The following is a 21765-nucleotide window of genomic DNA, read 5'->3' as shown; positions in this document are numbered from 1 at the left end:
TATTGGGGTGATATGGTACTATGAGGTCCCTAAGATAAGATGGGACCTGATTATTCAAAACCTTATAAGTAAGAAGAAGAATTTTAAATTCTATTCTAGAATTAACAGGAAGCCAATGAAGAGAGGCCAATATGGGTGAGATATGCTCCCCCCTTCTAGTCCCTGTCAGTACTCTAGCTGCAGCATTTTGAATTAACTGAAGGCTTTTCAGGGAACTTTTAGGACAACCTGATAATAATGAATTACAATAGTCCAGCTTAGAGGAAACAAATGCATGAATTAGTTTTTCAGCATCACTCTGAGACAAGACCTTTCTAATTTTACAGATATTGCGCAAATGCAAAAAAGCAGTCCTACATATTTGTTTAATATGCGCATTGAATGACATATCCTGATCAAAATGACTCCAAGATTTCTCACAGTATTAATAGAGGTCAGGGTAATGCCATCCAGAGTAAGGATCTGGTTAGACACCATGTTTCTAAGATTTGTGGGGCCAAGTACAATAACTTCAGTTTTATCTGAGTTTAAAAGCAGGAAATTAGAGGTCATCCATGTCTTTATGTCTGTAAGACAATCCTGCAGTTTAGCTAATTGGTGTGTGTCCTCTGGCTTCATGGATAGATAAAGCTGGGTATCATCTGCGTAACAACGAACATTTAAGCAATGCTGTCTAATAATACTGCCTAAGGGAAGCATGTATAAAGTGAATAAAATTGGTCCTAGAACCTTGTGGAACTCCATAATTAACCTTAGTCTGTGAAGAAGATTCCCCATTTACATGAACAAATTGTAATCTATTAGATAAATATGATTCAAACCACCGGCATACCGGCATCACTGAAAGCAGCCAAAGAGAACGATATGTCTTTGGGATGGTTATGAGTAATTTTTTCTCTAATAGTTAAAAGTTTATTAGCAAAGAAAGTCATGAAGTCATTACTAGTTAAAGTTAAAGGAATACTCGGCTCAATAGAGCCCTGACTCCTTGTCAGCTTGGCTACAGTGCTGAAAAGAAACCTGGGGTTCTTATTTTCTTCAATTACTGATGAGTAGTATGATGTCCTAGCTTTACAGAGGGCTTTTTTTATAGAGCAACAGACTCTTTTTCCAGGCTAAGTGAAGATCTTCTAAATTAGTGAGACGCCATTTCCTCTCCAACTTACGGATTATCTAAGTTGGAGAGGAATCAGAAGTCAGGCACTTCTGATTTAAGGCTCTCTTTTTCAGAGGAGCTACAGCATCCAAAGTTGTCCTCAATGAGGATATAAAACTATTGATGAGATAATCTATCTCACTCACAGAGTTTAGGTAGCTACTCTGCCCTGTGTTGGTATATGGCATTGGAGAACATAAAGAAGGAATCATATCCTTAAACCTAGTTACAGCGCTTTCTGAAAGACTTCTACTGTAATGAAACTTATTCCCCACTGCTGGGTAGTCCATCAGAGTAAATGTAAATCTTATTAAGAAATGATCAGACAGAAGGGGGTTTTCAGGGAATACTGTTAAGTCTTCAATTTCCATACCATAAGTCAGAACAAGATCTAAGGTATGATTAAAGTGGTGGGTGGGCTCATTTACATTTTGAGCAAAGCCAATTGAGTCTAACAATAGATTAAATGCAGTGTTGAGGCTGTCATTCTCAGCATCTGTGTGGATGTTAAAATCGCCCACTATAATTATCTTATCTGAGCTAAGCACTAAGTCAGACAAAAGGTCTGAAAATTCACAGAGAAACTCACAGTAACGACCAGGTGGACGATAGATAACAACAAATAAAACTGGTTTTTGGGACTTCCAATTTGGATGGACAAGACTAAGAGACAAGCTTTCAAATGAATTAAAGCTCTGTCTGGGTTTTTGATTAATTAATAAGCTGGAGTGGAAGATTGCTGCTAATCCTCTGCCTCGGCCCGTGCTACGAGCGTTCTGGCAGTTAGTGTGACTCGGGGGTGTTGACTCATTTAAACTAACATATTCATCCTGCTGTAACCAGGTTTCTGTAAGGCAGAATAAATCAATATGTTGATCAATTATTATATCATTTACTAACAGGGACTTAGAAGAGAGAGATCTAATGTTTAATAGACCACATTTAATTGTTTTAGTCTGTGGTGCAGTTGAAGGTCCTATATTTTTTTTTTTTTTTTTGAATTTTTATGCTTAAATAGATTTTTGCTGGTTATTGGTTTTCTGGGAGCAGGCACCGTCTCTACGGGGATGGGGTAATGAGGGGATGGCAGGGGGAGAGAAGCTGCAGAGAGGTGTGTAAGACTACAACTCTGCTTCCTGGTCCCAACCCTGGATAGTCACGGTTTGGAGGATTTAAGAAAATTGGCCAGATTTCTAGAAATGAGAGCTGCTCCATCCAAAGTGGGATGGATGCCGTCTCTCCTAACAAGACCAGGTTTTCCCCAGAAGCTTTGCCAATTATCTATGAAGCCCACCTCATTTTTTGGACACCACTCAGACAGCCAGCAATTCAGGGAGAACATGTGGCTAAACATGTCACTCCCGGTCAGATTGGGGAGGGGCCCAGAGAAAACTACAGAGTCCGACATTGTTTTTGCAAAGTTACACACCGATTCAATGTTAATTTTAGTGAACTCCGATTGGCGTAACCGGGTGTCATTACTGCCGACGTGAATTACAATCTTACCAAATTTACGCTTAGCCTTAGCCAGCAGTTTCAAATTTCCTTCAGTGTTGCCTGCTCTGGACCCTGGAAGACATTTGACTATGGTTGCTGGTGTCGCTAACTTCACATTTCTCAAAACAGAGTCGCCAATAACCAGAGTTTGTTCCTCGGCGGGTGTGTCGCCGAGTGGGGAAAAACGGTTAGAGATGTGAACGGGTTGGCGGTGTACACGGGGGTTTGTTTTTAGGACTACACTTCCTCCACACAGTCACCCAGTCGGCCTGCTTTCCCGGCTGCTCGGCATCTGCCGGAGGGGAACTAACGGCGGCTAAGCTACCTTGGTCCGCACCGACTACAGGGGCCTGGCTAGCTGTAGGATTTTCCAAGGTGCGGAGCCGAGTCTCCAATTCGCCCAGCTTGGCCTCCAAAGCTACGAATAAGCTACACTTATTACAAATACCATTACTGCTAAAGGAGGCCGAGGAATAACTAAACATTTCACACCCAGACCAGAAAAGTGCGGGAGAGACAGGAGAAGCCGCCATGCTAAACCGGCTAAGAGCTAGTAGCTACGCTAAGCTAGCGGATTCCTAAAAACACACAAAGCGAATAATGTGTAAATAATTTAGAGGTGATTCAGCAGAGGGAGTGCTTTAGTTAAGGCACGTGAAGATTACACTGTGAAACAAATCGTTATCTAGTTAACTAGATCAATCTAACTGCGCAGATTAAACAGCTAACAGATACAGAAAAACACTGCTGTGCTCCGGAACAGGAAGTGATACAATACCACAGTGAGAGCCAACCACCAGTAGAGTGATGATGCTGGAACTCTTGTTTGGTGCCGTTCCAATGAGATTTATAAAGATGACTGCCTGAAGAGAACATGTAAATTTCCACAGTCATTGATGATATGGGGCTGTATGTCAGGTAAAGGCACTGGGGAGATGGCTGTCATTACATCATCAATAAATGCACACGTTTACATTGATATTTTGAACACCTTTCTGATGTTTGGGGATGATGAAATCATTTTTCAAGATGATAATGCATCTTGCCATAGAGCAAAAACTGTGAAAACATTCCTTGCAAAAAGACACATAGGGTCAATGTCATGACATAGGGTCAATGTCAACGAGCAGATGTGACTTGATGCAGGTGTTGGTTTTGGGGGATAGAAATTTACAGGGTGATTCCATAATTTATTCCTCAGAACTGAGTGAGTCCATATTTTTTTCCTCTGCTTGGTCTAAAAAAGTAACCGTTACTGACTGGATTTCTTATACTGTTTCTTAAAGCCAGAAAGTTGCAATTTGAAATGAATTTAGTTTTGTGTCATGTCTGTGATCTGCTTTTTTTCTACAAAATTAAACAACAGAATGAACATCCTCCGAGGCCGGTGATTCCATAATTTTTGCCAGGGGTTGTATAAAGAAGATGATGCTCATGCGACTGAGGGTATTTTATTTGCACTATATTTTTTTACTTAAATGGTAAATGAACTGCATTTATATAGCGATTTTATATAGACGCTCAAAGCACTTTACAATAATGCCTCACATTCACCCCGATGTCAGGGTGCTGCCACACAAGGCGCTCACTATACACCGGGAGCACTATACACTATAATTCTCCACCAGGATCGCCAATTTACTATTCATTCCAAACCTACATATGCATGGGTCAGTATGTCCATACAGAGAACAACGTCAATATTTTGCTCAGTACATCTAGATTTAACTGTGGGAAGTACCATACATAACTTCCCAACCCTGTTTTGTATGTATGTAATGTTTATAAATGAGGTGAGGTCAGTAGGATTTACACTATCTGACTGAAATAATGGTTTTCAGTATAACAGCAGCTCTGCTAACGTAGGCTTTTGATATTCTTCAGAGCAAATACAAGGAGGCCAGCAAGAAGAGCATGCAGTCTGGATCCTTCACCACCCTGCCTGAGACCCGTGATACTGCCCACAGCAAGGAGATCAACAAGCTTGTCAGCAGGGTACAATTACTTATCCAAACTACGATTCAGACAAGTCATATTGCTTGACAATTTATATGCAGTTGGTATTTTCAATTCTTAATCTATTTTCTTTATACAGAATGTGTACAAAGACAAGTTTGAGAAGGAGAAGGGCAAGTCTATTTATAACCACATGGTTGTTCCACCAGATGTCCAGCATGCCATGGAGGTGGCAAAGAGTCAGAGCAATGTCAGTTATTCTAGTGGCTGCAAGAAAATAACATTTCTTTGTTTATTTTAACATAGTTTTGGGGCATTTACTCAGCAGTTATGGTCTGTCTTTTTGGGACTCACTGTCTGCACTTTGTTCACCCCATAGATTGCCTACAAGAGAGACGCCAAAGACAAATTGCACTACACGACAGTAGTCGATCGTCCTGACATCAAGAAGGCTACCCATGCTGCCAAACTAATCAGTGAGGTAATCAGCATCTTCACCCTTAAAGTAAAGTGACAAAATGTAGAATACAATATGTGGGTGTTGTAGTACAAAAACTCCGCAGACACATAATTAGTAATATGTACATTTACACAGTCTGTGTTTCAGATTTACAAAGCAGTGATAATACATGTTGTTTCAAAATCTGTTTTCAGGAATTGTGCACTTGCATATTTATAATTGGCCATAAGCAGGACACCGTATGTTGTATGTCTGGACATAAATACAATGGCTCACTCCACCGGTTTCTCAGTGAAAAGAACTGTAACAAATAATGGTTGATGTGAAAAGTTTTTCCAGTGACTCAACAACAGCCATCATGGCAGACTCCAAATCTGGCCAATCGCATATCGGAAAAATTGACCCAGAATATATTGCATCATCTATGTCTCTTATTGTTTTTTGTTTTGTTTTGTTTTGTTTTCCTGGCACAAACACTTACTGTAGCATTATAACAGTAACAACTTTTCAGTTGCATCTACCTAATATTTTTAGTGCTTTTTACTGTTACTTTCACATGAGTTAGCTCAAAGTCTATCATCATGCAGGAGTGCGACAATTTCAGGAATATGACGGTCCCACAGCTGAAACGTTTCTTGAGTAGTATCATTTAACAAATCAAATTAATTTTAAATTTAAAATCAGACAAGCAAACATGCACACATTTGCACCAAGCAAAATGGGACAATGTGTGTGTGTGTGTGATTTTTATCAAGAAAGTCTGGGTACATTTTTCTGTTCACCCTTCCTTCAATTCAAGGTTCATATAATTATATGAAGTTTGCCAGTGCCCTATGCTGAAAAACAGCTGCACACCATGATGGTCTCACCTCCAAACTTCACTGTTTGTTTGGTGCTTTTGGGGTGATGTGCAGTTGCATTTACAGAATTCAACTTTGGTCTCATCTGACCAGACTATATTTTCTGTTGTGCAGCAAACTTTAAACGAGCTTCACCATGCTTTCTCTTCAACAATGGGGTCTTGCATGGTGAGCGTGCATTCAGGCCATGGCTGTTGAGTGTATTGTTTTCTTTCTAAAGCAGACAATGGTTCTTGGACAACTCTTCTGATAATTCTTTTCTCTCCTCTGTCACAAATCTTGTGAAGAGCACCTGGTGCCAGTCATGGTTGGTTTATGGTCAACTTATGTTCTTTCTACTTTCAGATTCTGGCTCCAACAGTGCTCACTGGAACATTCAGAAGTTTAGAAATCCTTCTGTAACCAATGCCATCAGTATGTTCTACAACAATAAGGTTGTGAAGCTCTTGAGTGAGCTCTTTGCTTTTACCCATCATGCGATGTTTCTTGTGTGACACCTTGGTAATGAGACACCTTTTTATGTGACTGAACCATCTGATATTAATTTGCACTGTCAAGGGCATTGCATTCCAATTACTGATCAACTGGTATTTTGGCTTTCTATGCCTTTTCTTTACCTCCCTTTCATCAGGTGTTCAATATTTTGTTCTTGTCATTTCACATTATTACACAATTTATGGCTATCTATGGTTTGATTTCTTTGTCTGTGTGGACTGCTTAACTTATTACTGACATCTGGTGAAAGTTTCATATCAGTAGCTGGTTGGCGATGTTGAACCTCTTGACAGATTTTCAATCCAGGCCTCCTCTTGGGGTGGATGTTTAGCTGGATCCTGGAGCAGATCAGAAAATGATCTGTCCAACAGTCATATGTACCAGTCATTGTCTTGGTGGACAGGCCATCTTTCGGGTCAAACTTTCAGATGATGATGTTGTCAAGTAGGTGTCAATGCTTTGAGCAAAGGTGTTGCCAGGAGACTCTGACCTTTTCCTTTTGTCTGAAGATGGTGTTGGTGAGCACGAGATTGTGTTCAACGCACTTCATGAGAAGCAGGGTGCTACTCCATTTCTCCCGGTGGTTCTGTTCAAGAGCCGGTGGTCATTTCCAAACCAGGCATTGAAGTCACTGAAAAGAATGATCGTGTGAGATGCTAGAATCACAGATAGAATGGTGTCCAGCTTGGGGTACAAGGTTTCCTTCTCTTCATGGTCGGCTTCAGTTACATAAGCACTGATGACAGTGGCATGGCATTTGCTTGCAAGTTGGAGATGGAGTGTCATCAGTTGTTCACTGACACCCAGTGGGAGTTCAGTCAGTTTTGAAAGGAGAAAGTTCTTGATGGCAAAATCAATGCCGTGGATCCATTGTTTCTCCTTTCCAGAAGAAAGTGTAGCCCCCTTCCTCCTTTCGTAGCTGGCCTTTGCCTGCTGTTCCTTTTTTCACTCATGATGTGAAGTCACATTTCTTGAATTCACAAGAGATAAGAGTTGTTCACCTTTTCAATTGGCCCGATTTTTTGTTATCCAACAAGGCTCATATCAATCAATCAATCAATCAATTTTTTTTTTATATAGCGCCAAATCACAACAAACAGTTGCCCCAAGGCGCTTTATATTGCAAGGCAAGGCCATACAATAATTATGTAAAACCCCAACGGTCAAAACGACCCCCTGTGAGCAAGCACTTGGCTACAGTGGGAAGGAAAAACTCCCTTTTAACAGGAAGAAACCTCCAGCAGAACCAGGCTCAGGGAGGGGCAGTCTTCTGCTGGGACTGGTTGGGGCTGAGGGAGAGAACCAGGAAAAAGACATGCTGTGGAGGGGAGCAGAGATCGATCACTAATGATTAAATGCAGAGTGGTGCATACAGAGCAAAAAGAGAAAGAAACAGTGCATCATGGGAACCCCCCAGCAGTCTACGTCTATAGCAGCATAACTAAGGGATGGTTCAGGGTCACCTGATCCAGCCCTAACTATAAGCTTTAGCAAAAAGGAAAGTTTTAAGCCTAATCTTAAAAGTAGAGAGGGTGTCTGTCTCCCTGATCTGAATTGGGAGCTGGTTCCACAGGAGAGGAGCCTGAAAGCTGAAGGCTCTGCCTCCCATTCTACTCTTACAAACCCTAGGAACTACAAGTAAGCCTGCAGTCTGAGAGCGAAGCGCTCTATTGGGGTGATATGGTACTACGAGGTCCCTAAGATAAGATGGGACCTGATTATTCAAAACCTTATAAGTAAGAAGAATAATTTTAAATTCTATTCTAGAATTAACAGGAAGCCAATGAAGAGAGGCCAATATGGGTGAGATATGCTCTCTCCTTCTAGTCCCCGTCAGTACTCTAGCTGCAGCATTTTGAATTAACTGAAGGCTTTTTAGGGAACTTTTAGGACAACCTGATAATAATGAATTACAATAGTCCAACCTAGAGGAAATAAATGCATGAATTAGTTTTTCAGCATCACTCTGAGACAAGACCTTTCTGATTTTAGAGATATTGCGTAAATGCAAAAAAGCAGTCCTACATATTTGTTTAATATGCGCTTTGAATGACATATCCTGATCAAAAATGACTCCAAGATTTCTCACAGTATTACTAGAGGTCAGGGTAATGCCATCCAGAGTAAGGATCTGGTTAGACACCATGTTTCTAAGATTTGTGGGGCCAAGTACAATAACTTCAGTTTTATCTGAGTTTAAAAGCAGGAAATTAGAGGTCATCCATGTCTTTATGTCTGTAAGACAATCCTGCAGTTTAGCTAATTGGTGTGTGTCCTCTGGCTTCATGGATAGATAAAGCTGGGTATCATCTGCGTAACAATGAAAATTTAAGCAATACCGTCTAATAATACTGCCTAAGGGAAGCATGTATAAAGTGAATAAAATTGGTCCTAGCACAGAACCTTGTGGAACTCCATAATTAACTTTAGTCTGTGAAGAAGATTCCCCATTTACATGAACAAATTGTAATCTATTAGACAAATATGATTCAAACCACCGCAGCGCAGTGCCTTTAATACCTATGGCATGCTCTAATCTCTGTAATAAAATTTTATGGTCAACTGTATCAAAAGCAGCACTGAGGTCTAACAGAACAAGCACAGAGATGAGTCCACTGTCCGAGGCCATAAGAAGATCATTTGTAACCTTCACTAATGCTGTTTCTGTACTATGATGAATTCTAAAACCTGACTGAAACTCTTCAAATAGACCATTCCTCTGCAGATGATCAGTTAGCTGTTTTACAACTACCCTTTCAAGAATTTTTGAGAGAAAAGGAAGGTTGGAGATTGGCCTATAATTAGCTAAGATAGCTGGGTCAAGTGATGGCTTTTTAAGTAATGGTTTAATTACTGCCACCTTAAAAGCCTGTGGTACATAGCCAACTAACAAAGATAGATTGATCATATTTAAGATCGAAGCATTAAATAATGGTAGGGCTTCCTTGAGCAGCCTGGTAGGAATGGGGTCTAATAAACATGTTGATGGTTTGGATGAAGTAACTAATGAAAATAACTCAGACAGAACAATCGGAGAGAAAGAGTCTAACCAAATACCGGCATCACTGAAAGCAGCCAAAGATAACGATACGTCTTTGGGATGGTTATGAGTAATTTTTTCTCTAATAGTTAAAAATTTGTTAGCAAAGAAAGTCATGAAGTCATTACTAGTTAAAGTTAATGGAATACTCAGCTCAATAGCGCTCTGACTCTTTGTCAGCCTGGCTACAGTGCTGAAAAGAAACCTGGGGTTGTTCTTATTTTCTTCAATTAGTGATGAGTAGAAAGATGTCCTAGCTTTACGGAGGGCTTTTTTATAGAGCAACAGACTCTTTTTCCAGGCTAAGTGAAGATCTTCTAAATTAGTGAGACGCCATTTCCTCTCCAACTTACGGGTTATCTGCTTTAAGCTACGAGTTTGTGAGTTATACCACGGAGTCAGGCACTTCTGATTTAAAGCTCTCTTTTTTAGAGGAGCTACAGCATCCAAAGTTGTCTTCAATGAGGATGTAAAACTATTGACGAGATACTCTATCTCACTTACAGAGTTTAGGTAGCTACTCTGCACTGTGTTGGTATATGGCATTAGAGAACATAAAGAAGGAATCATATCCTTAAACCTAGTTACAGCGCTTTCTGAAAGACTTCTAGTGTAATGAAACTTATTCCCCACTGCTGGGTAGTCCATCAGAGTAAATTTAAATGTTATTAAGAAATGATCAGACAGAAGGGAGTTTTCAGGGAATACTGTTAAGTCTTCTATTTCCATACCATAAGTCAGAACAAGATCTAAGATATGATTAAAGTGGTGGGTGGACTCATTTACTTTTTGAGCAAAGCCAATAGAGTCTAATAATAGATTAAATGCAGTGTTGAGGCTGTCATTCTCAGCATCTGTGTGGATGTTAAAATCGCCCACTATAATTATCTTATCTGAGCTAAGCACTAAGTCAGACAAAAGGTCTGAAAATTCACAGAGAAACTCACAGTAACGACCAGGTGGACGATAGATAACAACAAATAAAACTGTTTTTTGGGACTTCCAATTTGGATGGACAAGACTAAGAGTCAAGCTTTCAAATGAATTAAAGCTCTGTCTGGGTTTTTGATTAATTAATAAGGAGAGGAGCCTGAAAGCTGAAGGCTCTGCCTCCCATTCTACTCTTACAAACCCTAGGAACTACAAGTAAGCCTGCAGTCTGAGAGCGAAGCGCTCTATTGGGGTGATATGGTACTACGAGGTCCCTAAGATAAGATGGGACCTGATTATTCAAAACCTTATAAGTAAGAAGAATAATTTTAAATTCTATTCTAGAATTAACAGGAAGCCAATGAAGAGAGGCCAATATGGGTGAGATATGCTCTCTCCTTCTAGTCCCCGTCAGTACTCTAGCTGCAGCATTTTGAATTAACTGAAGGCTTTTTAGGGAACTTTTAGGACAACCTGATAATAATGAATTACAATAGTCCAACCTAGAGGAAATAAATGCATGAATTAGTTTTTCAGCATCACTCTGAGACAAGACCTTTCTGATTTTAGAGATATTGCGTAAATGCAAAAAAGCAGTCCTACATATTTGTTTAATATGCGCTTTGAATGACATATCCTGATCAAAAATGACTCCAAGATTTCTCACAGTATTACTAGAGGTCAGGGTAATGCCATCCAGAGTAAGGATCTGGTTAGACACCATGTTTCTAAGATTTGTGGGGCCAAGTACAATAACTTCAGTTTTATCTGAGTTTAAAAGCAGGAAATTAGAGGTCATCCATGTCTTTATGTCTGTAAGACAATCCTGCAGTTTAGCTAATTGGTGTGTGTCCTCTGGCTTCATGGATAGATAAAGCTGGGTATCATCTGCGTAACAATGAAAATTTAAGCAATACCGTCTAATAATACTGCCTAAGGGAAGCATGTATAAAGTGAATAAAATTGGTCCTAGCACAGAACCTTGTGGAACTCCATAATTAACTTTAGTCTGTGAAGAAGATTCCCCATTTACATGAACAAATTGTAATCTATTAGACAAATATGATTCAAACCACCGCAGCGCAGTGCCTTTAATACCTATGGCATGCTCTAATCTCTGTAATAAAATTTTATGGTCAACTGTATCAAAAGCAGCACTGAGGTCTAACAGAACAAGCACAGAGATGAGTCCACTGTCCGAGGCCATAAGAAGATCATTTGTAACCTTCACTAATGCTGTTTCTGTACTATGATGAATTCTAAAACCTGACTGAAACTCTTCAAATAGACCATTCCTCTGCAGATGATCAGTTAGCTGTTTTACAACTACCCTTTCAAGAATTTTTGAGAGAAAAGGAAGGTTGGAGATTGGCCTATAATTAGCTAAGATAGCTGGGTCAAGTGATGGCTTTTTAAGTAATGGTTTAATTACTGCCACCTTAAAAGCCTGTGGTACATAGCCAACTAACAAAGATAGATTGATCATATTTAAGATCGAAGCATTAAATAATGGTAGGGCTTCCTTGAGCAGCCTGGTAGGAATGGGGTCTAATAAACATGTTGATGGTTTGGATGAAGTAACTAATGAAAATAACTCAGACAGAACAATCGGAGAGAAAGAGTCTAACCAAATACCGGCATCACTGAAAGCAGCCAAAGATAACGATACGTCTTTGGGATGGTTATGAGTAATTTTTTCTCTAATAGTTAAAAATTTGTTAGCAAAGAAAGTCATGAAGTCATTACTAGTTAAAGTTAATGGAATACTCAGCTCAATAGCGCTCTGACTCTTTGTCAGCCTGGCTACAGTGCTGAAAAGAAACCTGGGGTTGTTCTTATTTTCTTCAATTAGTGATGAGTAGAAAGATGTCCTAGCTTTACGGAGGGCTTTTTTATAGAGCAACAGACTCTTTTTCCAGGCTAAGTGAAGATCTTCTAAATTAGTGAGACGCCATTTCCTCTCCAACTTACGGGTTATCTGCTTTAAGCTACGAGTTTGTGAGTTATACCACGGAGTCAGGCACTTCTGATTTAAAGCTCTCTTTTTTAGAGGAGCTACAGCATCCAAAGTTGTCTTCAATGAGGATGTAAAACTATTGACGAGATACTCTATCTCACTTACAGAGTTTAGGTAGCTACTCTGCACTGTGTTGGTATATGGCATTAGAGAACATAAAGAAGGAATCATATCCTTAAACCTAGTTACAGCGCTTTCTGAAAGACTTCTAGTGTAATGAAACTTATTCCCCACTGCTGGGTAGTCCATCAGAGTAAATTTAAATGTTATTAAGAAATGATCAGACAGAAGGGAGTTTTCAGGGAATACTGTTAAGTCTTCTATTTCCATACCATAAGTCAGAACAAGATCTAAGATATGATTAAAGTGGTGGGTGGACTCATTTACTTTTTGAGCAAAGCCAATAGAGTCTAATAATAGATTAAATGCAGTGTTGAGGCTGTCATTCTCAGCATCTGTGTGGATGTTAAAATCGCCCACTATAATTATCTTATCTGAGCTAAGCACTAAGTCAGACAAAAGGTCTGAAAATTCACAGAGAAACTCACAGTAACGACCAGGTGGACGATAGATAACAACAAATAAAACTGTTTTTTGGGACTTCCAATTTGGATGGACAAGACTAAGAGTCAAGCTTTCAAATGAATTAAAGCTCTGTCTGGGTTTTGATTAATTAATAAGCTGGAATGGAAGATTGCTGCTAATCCTCCGCCCCGGCCCGTGCTACGAGCATTCTGACAGTTAGTGTGACTCGGGCGTGTTGACTCATTTAAACTAACATATTCATCCTGCTGTAACCAGGTTTCTGTAAGGCAGAATAAATCAATATGTTGATCAATTATTATATCATTTACCAACAGGGACTTAGAAGAGAGAGACCTAATGTTTAATAGACCACATTTAACTGTTTTAGTCTGTGGTGCAGTTGAAGGTGCTATATTATTTTTTCTTTTTGAATTTTTATGCTTAAATAGATTTTTGCTGGTTATTGGTAGTCTGGGAGCAGGCACCGTCTCTACGGGGATGGGGTAATGAGGGGATGGCAGGGGGAGAGAAGCTGCAGAGAGGTGTGTAAGACTACAACTCTGCTTCCTGGTCCCAACCCTGGATAGTCACGGTTTGGAGGATTTAAGAAAATTGGCCAGATTTCTAGAAATGAGAGCTGCTCCATCCAAAGTGGGATGGATGCCGTCTCTCCTAACAAGACCAGGTTTTCCCCAGAAGCTTTGCCAATTATCTATGAAGCCCACCTCATTTTTTGACACACTCAGACAGCCAGCAATTCAAGGAGAACATGCGGCCTAAACATGTCACTCCCGGTCTGATTGGGGAGGGGCCCAGAGAAAACTACAGAGTCCGACATTGTTTTTGCAAAGTTACACACCGATTTAATGTTAATTTTAGTGACCTCCGATTGGCGTAACCGGGTGTCATTACTGCCGACGTGAATTACAATCTTACCAAATTACGCTTAGCCTTAGCCAGCAGTTTCAAATTTCCTTCAATGTCGCCTGCTCTGGCCCCCGGAAGACAATTGACTATGGTTGCTGGTGTCGCTAACTTCACATTTCGCAAAACAGAGTCGCCAATAACCAGAGTTTTGATCCTCGGCGGGTGTGACGTCGAGTGGGGAAAAACGGTTAGAGATGTGAACGGGTTGGCGGTGTACACGGGGCTTCTGTTTAGGGCTACGCTTCCTCCTCACAGTCACCCAGTCAGCCTGCTTTCCCGGCTGCTCGGGATCTGCCAGGGGGTAACTAACGGCGGCTAAGCTACCTTGGTCCGCACCGACTACAGGGGCCTGGCTAGCTGTAGAATTTTCCACGGTGCGGAGCCGAGTCTCCAATTCGCCCAGCCTGGCCTCCAAAGCTACGAATAAGCTACACTTATTACAAGTACCATTACTGCTAAAGGAGGCCGAGGAATAACTAAACATTTCACACCCAGAGCAGAAAAGTGCGGGAGAGACAGGAGAAGCCGCCATGCTAAATCGGCTAAGAGCTAGTAGCTACGCTAAGCTAGCGGATTCCTAAAAACACGCAAAGTGAATAATGTGTAAATAATTTAGAGGTGATTCAGCAGAAGGAGTGCTTTAGTTAAGGCACGTAAATATTACACTGGGAAACAAATCGTAATCTAGATAACTAGATCAATCTAACTGCGCAGATTAAACAGCTAACAGATACAGAAAAACACCGCTGTGCTCCGGAACAGGAAGTGATACAATACCGCAGTGAGAGCCAACCACCAGTAGAGGTCAAAGTAGTAGTTTATATATTCATATAAAAATTTTGGCAATGTATGCGGCCACTTCATTAGCAATGGCTTACTTGCACATTTCTCTTGAAACTCTGAAAATCTGTTCTGTGCTTAAGAAAAATATTTCTGTTCATTGTTATCCACATAAACTCACAAAAACATCTATCATACAGGGTATTATTTTCTATCCCAATTCTCGGCACAGGACAGATGTTTATGTGCGTCTTGATCAATGAGGGAAACCAATCAAATGTTGGAAATAATGTGTCTTTACACACACAATACTATTTTTTAAATTTATCTCTCAAAAACGAGGAATCAGCTACACGTGGGAAACCTGTGCAGTGCTACGCACAGTCCTCCTGTTCATGCTTCACTGTGTAAACACAGCCGCACATGTATGTGTACACTGTTTTCTATGTTTCTTCTGAAATGCGTTCCTGCATTGCATTGATGTGGTACAGCTTCACGTTGATGAGGCACAGCTGCATCATTCGTGGTGTTGTGAGTGAGAGGGTTTATTCTTATGCTAGGAATATATTGCAATGTAATGCAAGTTTAGTGTCCACCGTATAATCAATGCAAACTATTAACTCAACACAAATGTATGGGGCCCACTGCGCATCTGTCTGGGGTCCACTGGCGCATCCATGTCATCTTTGTCCTGGAAAGGCTGTGGATCCTGACGGCCTCAGCCCCAGAGTGCTGAAGGGATGTGCTATCCAGCTATGTGGGATTTTGCAGCACATCTTTAAATTGAGCCTGAGCCAGATGGTCCTTCCTGTGCGGTGGAAAACCTCGTGTCTGGTTCCTGTGCCCAAGAAGAAGAACCCCAACACACTTTTTGACTACAGACCTATTGCCGCAACATCACATGTTATGAAATCAATGGAGAGGCTCATCCTCAGGCACCTCAGCACAGTTGTTGAATCATTGCTGAACCCCCTGCAGTTTGCATACCATCCCAACAGGGGAGTGGAAGATGCCATCATCTTCATGCTGCAGAGAGCTTATTCCTACCTGGAGGGGGCAGGCAGCACTGTCATTGTCATGTTCTTTGACTTCTCCAGTGCGTTCAACATCATCTGCCTGCCCTGCTCAGGATACATTACTGGACATGAAGGTGAAGGCTGCACTGGTGGTCTGGATAACCAACTACCTCACAGGCGCCCATAGTATATATGAGGCTTTGGGACATACATCTGGCACCATCATGAGCAGCACTGGGCCACACAGTGGACAGTCCTGTCTCCCTTGTTGTTCACACTCTACACCTCAGACATCAGGTTCTGGTCACAGTCCTGCCATTTGCAGAAGTTTTCAGACAACTCTGCCATTATGGGCTGTATCGGCAGTGACTAGGGGGCTGAGTACAGGAGTCTGGTAGACAGTTTTTGTAGTGTGCGGATGCAACCACCTGCAGCTCAACGTATCAAAGACGAAGGAGCTGGTAGTGGACTTCAGAAGACAGAAGACCCGTCCAAACCAGTTCCCATCAACGGAACAGTGGGTGGACATTGTGGATTGCTACAAGTATCTGTGTGTCCACAGATGCTGTGTATAAGAAAGGGCCAGAACTAACTGTACTTCCTCAGGAGGCTCAGATCTTTCAGTGTCTGCAGAAACATGCTACAATCCCAATTTCAATGAAGTTGGGAGCTGTGTGTAAAATGTAAATAAAAACAGCATACAATGATTGCAAATGCTCTTCAACATATATTCAATTGAATACAACCACAAAGACAAGACATTTAATTGTTCAAACTGATAAACTTTATTGTTTTTGTGAAAATATTTGCTCATTTTGAAATGGGTGCCTGCACACATTTCAAAAAAGTTGGGAGGTGCAACAAAAGACTGGGAAAATTGATGAATGCTCAAAGAACCCTATTGGAAACAGGTGAGTGTCATGATTGGGTATAAAAGGAGCATCCCCAAAAGGCTCAGCTGTTCACAAGCATAGATGGGGCGAGGATCACACTTTGTGAACAACTGCATGAAAAAATAGTCAAAACAGTTTAAGAACAAGTTTGTCAACGTTCAGTTGCATAATATAATCCATAATATAATCAGAAGATTCAGAGATCTGGAGAACTTTCTACACTTAAGCGGCAAGGCCAAAAACCAACATTGAATGCCGTGAACTTTGATCCCTCAGGTGGAACTGCATTAAAACCCGACATCATTGTGTAAAGGATCTTACCGCATGGGATCAGGAACACTTCAGAAAACCACTGTCAGTTAACACAGTTCGTCACTACATCTACAAGTGCAAGTTAAAACTCTACCATGCAAAGTGAAAGCCATACATCAACAAAGCCGCCGTCTTCTCTGGGCCCGAGCTCATTTGAAATGGACAGACGCAAAGTACAAAAGTGTGCTGTGTTCTGATGAGTCACATTTTCCAGTTTTTGGAAATCATGAAATTCGTGTTCCTCCGGACAAAGAGGAAAAAGAACCATCCAGATTGTTACCAGCGCAAAGTCAAAAGCCAGCATCTGTGATGGTATGGGGTGTGTTAGTGCCCATGCCGTGGGCAGCTTACACATCTGTGATGGTACCATCAATGCTGAAAGGTACATCCAGGTTTTGGAGCAACACATGCTGCCATCCAAGCAACGTCTTTTTCAGGGATGTCCCTGCTTATTTCAGCAAGACAATGCCAAGCCACATTCTGAGATGTTACAACAGCGTGGCTTCATCGTAAAAGAGTGTGAGTACTAGACTGGCCTGCCTGCAGTCCAGACCTGTCGCCCATTGAAAATGTGTGGCACATTATGAAGCGCAAAATACGACAATGGAGACCCCGAACTGTTGAACAACTGAAGTCGTACATCAAGCAAGAATGGGAAAGAATTCCACTACAAAGCTTCAACAATTAGTGTCCTCAGTTCCCAAATGCTTACTGAGTGTTGTTTGAAGGAAAGGTAATGTAACACAGTGGTAAACAAACCACTGTCCAGCTTTTTGAAACGTGTTGCAGGCATCCACTTCAAAATTGAGCAAATATTTGCACAAAAACGATAAATTTATCAGTTTGAACATTAAATATCTTGTCGTTGTGGTGTATTCAATTCAATATAGGTTGAAGAAGATTTGGAAATCATTGTATTCTGTTTTTATTTACATTTTACACAATGTCCAACTTCCTTGGAATTGGGGTTGTACAGATGTTTTATCACTCGGTGGTCTCCCACAATCATCTTCTATGCTCTAGTGTGTTGGGGCAGCAGGCTGGAGGCAGCTGACATAAACAAACTCAACAAGCTCCTTAGGAGAGCTGGCTCTGTCCTGGGGGTTGAGCTGGAGCCCATGGTGGAGGTGTCAGAGGAGGAAGTTGCTAAGCATCCTGGACAACACCTCCCCCCCATGCATGCCACACTGACGTCCTGTCAGAGAACCTCCAGTCGTAAACTGAGACCACTGAGGTGCACCATAGAACCTTCTCAGCTGTCTATATTGACCAACACCTTTCTGGGGTCTGATAAGCGTCTGTATTGGAGCCAGATTTTTTTTTAATTTCTATTTAACTACTAACACTTTCTGTAATTGTGTATATTGAACTAACCATTGTTTATTGTTCTGTACTCTGGCAAAATAATTTCCTTTGGGGATAAATAAAGTGATCTTTATCTTTATCTTTACCATACCTTGAGAAATTCCCCTTTTTGAGTTCTTGCAAATAGTATAATGTCCATGTGTTGCATATCAAAATTTTCTGAACATTCTTAGTTTTACGAATGTATGGCGTCTATTTGTCTTGAACAGTGAAGTGCTGAAAATATGAAATGTTGGTGTTTTTGTTTGTTTTTAGAAATTCTTTTAATATTTAGTGCATGTACACCTTTATTTGTATAGAAGATGCAGCCAGTCTTCTATGTGTAAGCCTGGTCCTGTCAGTTCTCAGAAGCTAAGCAGAGTCGATCCTGGTTAGTACTTGGATGGGAGACCTCTTAGGAAGACCAGAGGCTGTGTGTGTTTTCCAGTTAAAACTGAGTTGTCAGGAAGGGCATCTGGTGTGAAACTTGTGCCAAATCCCAATGAGGATCTGTGCTGGATCTACTCTGGCGACCCTAAAAAAGGGGAGCAGCTAAGTGACAGACAACATTTATGTGGGCAAACTTCACAAAAGTAATGTTTGTCTTTCAGCTACCACAGAAGATCCAGTGCAGGTCCCCACTGGGATTTGCCATAAGTATTATACCAGATACCCTTCCTGATGCAACTCCAATTTTAGTTGTTTCGTGACTCTAATCATGTTGTGATGTCGGAACATTGCTAAAATAAATCTTTAGTATAGAATGTTCACAAAAATTAACAGTGAATGTCTTCTATGGATTTCCATTATTAGTCAATATCTTCATTCTATCTGCTGATAGAAATTTCTGTTTGCTGATAAAAATCCCTTGTCATGGTCTTAATTCTTATTTTGGCTTCATCAGATTGGTTATCGTGACAAAGCCCGTGAGGAGGCCAGCCGTGGAGGTTCTCTGGTCCATCGCCCAGACATTACTCTGGCCACTAAGGTGTCCAAGCTGAATAGCCAGGTATATGAAACCAATTCACATCTGTCTCTAACCATCACATCTTGCTCCAGGTTCAACTCCTTTTCCACATTGTTCTCTGTGAAAATATTTGTACTTGTTTATTTCACAGCATAGATGGCTGTATTACTCCAGGAAAGCTCACAGTATGTGCAGACTGATGGTGTAGAAGCTTAGCAGCAGTCACATAGGTCTAACGTAGACATGCTGCACTTCCATGCTTCCTCTGCCATCCTGCTTTAAACCCTAACATACTGTTGAGGGTCATATTTCACTGTTTTGACAGTTAACATGTCACAAATATGAATTTTTTAATTTTTTTATATTCTTCTGCAGGTACTACACATTTTTGTATATAGAAGCTGTTTCATGGTGGGCGGCACAGTGGCTTAGTGGTTAGCACTGTTGCCTCACAGCTGTGGCCTTTCTGTGTGGATTTTGCATGTTTTCCGAGTGTTTGCATGGGATCCCTCCGGGTGCTCCTCCCACAACCAAACGCGTGCAGGTTAGGTGAATTGGAAACTTAAAAAAAATGTCCAGGTCTCCCTTGTAAAAGAGGTCTCGATCTTAATTGGACTAATCTGGTTAAATAAAGGTTAAATTTATATATATATATATATATATATATATATATATATATATATATATATATATATATAATATATATATATATATATATATATATATATATTTGGCCTGGATCTAATGAGATGGATTTTACAGCCACCACAAATCAAGGAAATGGTGGTTGTAGGGAATGATGAACTGTGAAAGTGTACATGCCATATCTGTGTGTATGTTTCATGGGTCAGTGGTGACAGAGCTGAAGGGAGACCATGACACTGTCACGACTGTTTGTGTTCCCACCACATTTGCTCAGGTTCTTGCAGAGACACCTGCTGATGTTGTGAGGGTCATGGGGGAAGCTCATAGATCAGAAATAGTAAAACAGCATCAGTGTGATCATATATGGTTCACATAAGGAACAGAGATCATACAGAGGTCAGAGAGTGCTGTGACACAGACATGAGATCTCCACCTGCAACGTAATAAAATACATTAAACAAATTTATAATCAGTTTACTCTGATCTAACTGATATTAGAACAGGGTGCTGGGGTTATGAAGGTACCCGAGCTGCTGTTACAGTGACTGAGGTTACGGCAGCGCGGCTAACTGTGCAGGAGGCCACTGACATGCTCTTCCAAGCAAAGTAGCCAATAATGATTTGATGAGGAAGTGTCAGAACAGAAAAAGAAAACTGATTTCAGCCACACCTAATGAAAGAGGACACAAGTGAAGGCAGGCAAAGAGCAAAGAATTATGTCCAATAACAATGCTGTCAGTTGGTCCTCACTTCCACATCTGTTGCAGACGGGATGACAGCAGAAAATATCAGTTGAATTAATCCAGGACCCTGAGTGTTCATGTCACATTTACCTTCAATAAAATAAAGCTCTTTTGTTTTCATGTCTTTGGTAAAATAGGACATAGTGTGTGATAGTAGATGTTTATCTCCAAAAAGGAGTGTTACAAATCTTAAAAAATACACTCTCCATGTTCTCTGAAACATTTACTATGATTAATCATCCATTCATTGATGTCAGATAGGCTATTTATACAAGCTAAATAGAACTGTAATTCAAAATTCAGTATTGACAGTTATTGTGAGGGAACTATTATGAGGCCATATTGCAGAGGTGTGAAATGTGAACATGTACGTAAGGGTTAAATCCATGCCATAATCTGAAATCTGAGTCCATGAATGGATCATGTGCTACCACTGTCTGTGTTTTCATCCCTAAAGCTGCACAGTAAATTTTGCAGAGTAAAATATACTCTGCCAGGATAACATTTGGTCCCAGTCCAAATACAGTAAACTACACTCTATTATAGAGTGAAATCAGCTCTGCCATCTTGTCAGTCACATTTTTCAACTCGAATAAGAGTCATTAACAGCATGATAGTTGTTTTTACACTGTGATAGAATTGATTTAACACTGTGATACACTATATTTAACTCTATTTGATTTCTGCATCATTTAGTGAAGGATGTCTCTCAAAAGGACAAGATGACAAGATCTGGTTCTTACCCTCAACCTGTGTATATCCAGTGGCTATTCTGACTCTCTTCTTTGATCTTGAAACTACAGTATTACTATATTATTATTATTAATGGTTCCAAGGTTGTTACAGCCAGGGGTGGTAGTGGGGACAAGCTCCCACTACCTAAAAAGCGCTCCCATACGGCGTGCATCGCAAATAGCCTCTGCACCAAGTCCAGCTCATGGATTGCTTGTATGGCTTAGCTTCTATGCCTGGCAGAACTGTTTCTACTGACAGGAGAAGGGGTGAAGGTGGGTTTCTGGTGCCTCAAAACCAGTTGCTTCGGGTAGATGGAACTTGTCAGCCTAGGAAGGCAGTTCATTTAGGAGAAGGAAACTGTGATCTCAAACCTCTGCTGCCTTGCAGCAATATCCAGTCTTTCAGGAATAAACCTCAAAGAGCAATCCGGAGTCAGAGTCCCTAAGGTGGTTTGTTGCTGAACTTCA

At 40.7% G+C, this 21765-nt stretch overlaps 1 protein-coding gene across 1 annotated transcript in view; it reads left to right on the top strand.

Annotated features, from left to right (window-relative positions):
• LOC117524088 (nebulin-like) overlaps nucleotides 1–21765 on the top strand; it is a 267815-nt gene that overhangs the window by 177426 nt on the left and 68624 nt on the right. Inside the window, 4 exon segments of the mRNA XM_034185819.1 lie at nucleotides 4538–4648; nucleotides 4749–4859; nucleotides 4989–5090; nucleotides 19113–19217. Of these exon segments, the coding sequence (XP_034041710.1) occupies nucleotides 4538–4648; nucleotides 4749–4859; nucleotides 4989–5090; nucleotides 19113–19217 (429 nt within the window).

Source organism: Thalassophryne amazonica, chromosome 14 (genome assembly GCF_902500255.1).
Source record: "Thalassophryne amazonica chromosome 14, fThaAma1.1, whole genome shotgun sequence".
In the NCBI taxonomy this organism is placed as follows: Eukaryota; Metazoa; Chordata; class Actinopteri; order Batrachoidiformes; family Batrachoididae; genus Thalassophryne; species Thalassophryne amazonica.
The sequence above is the reverse complement of the archived record's forward strand: the minus strand, read 5'-3'. Positions and strand labels throughout refer to the sequence as shown.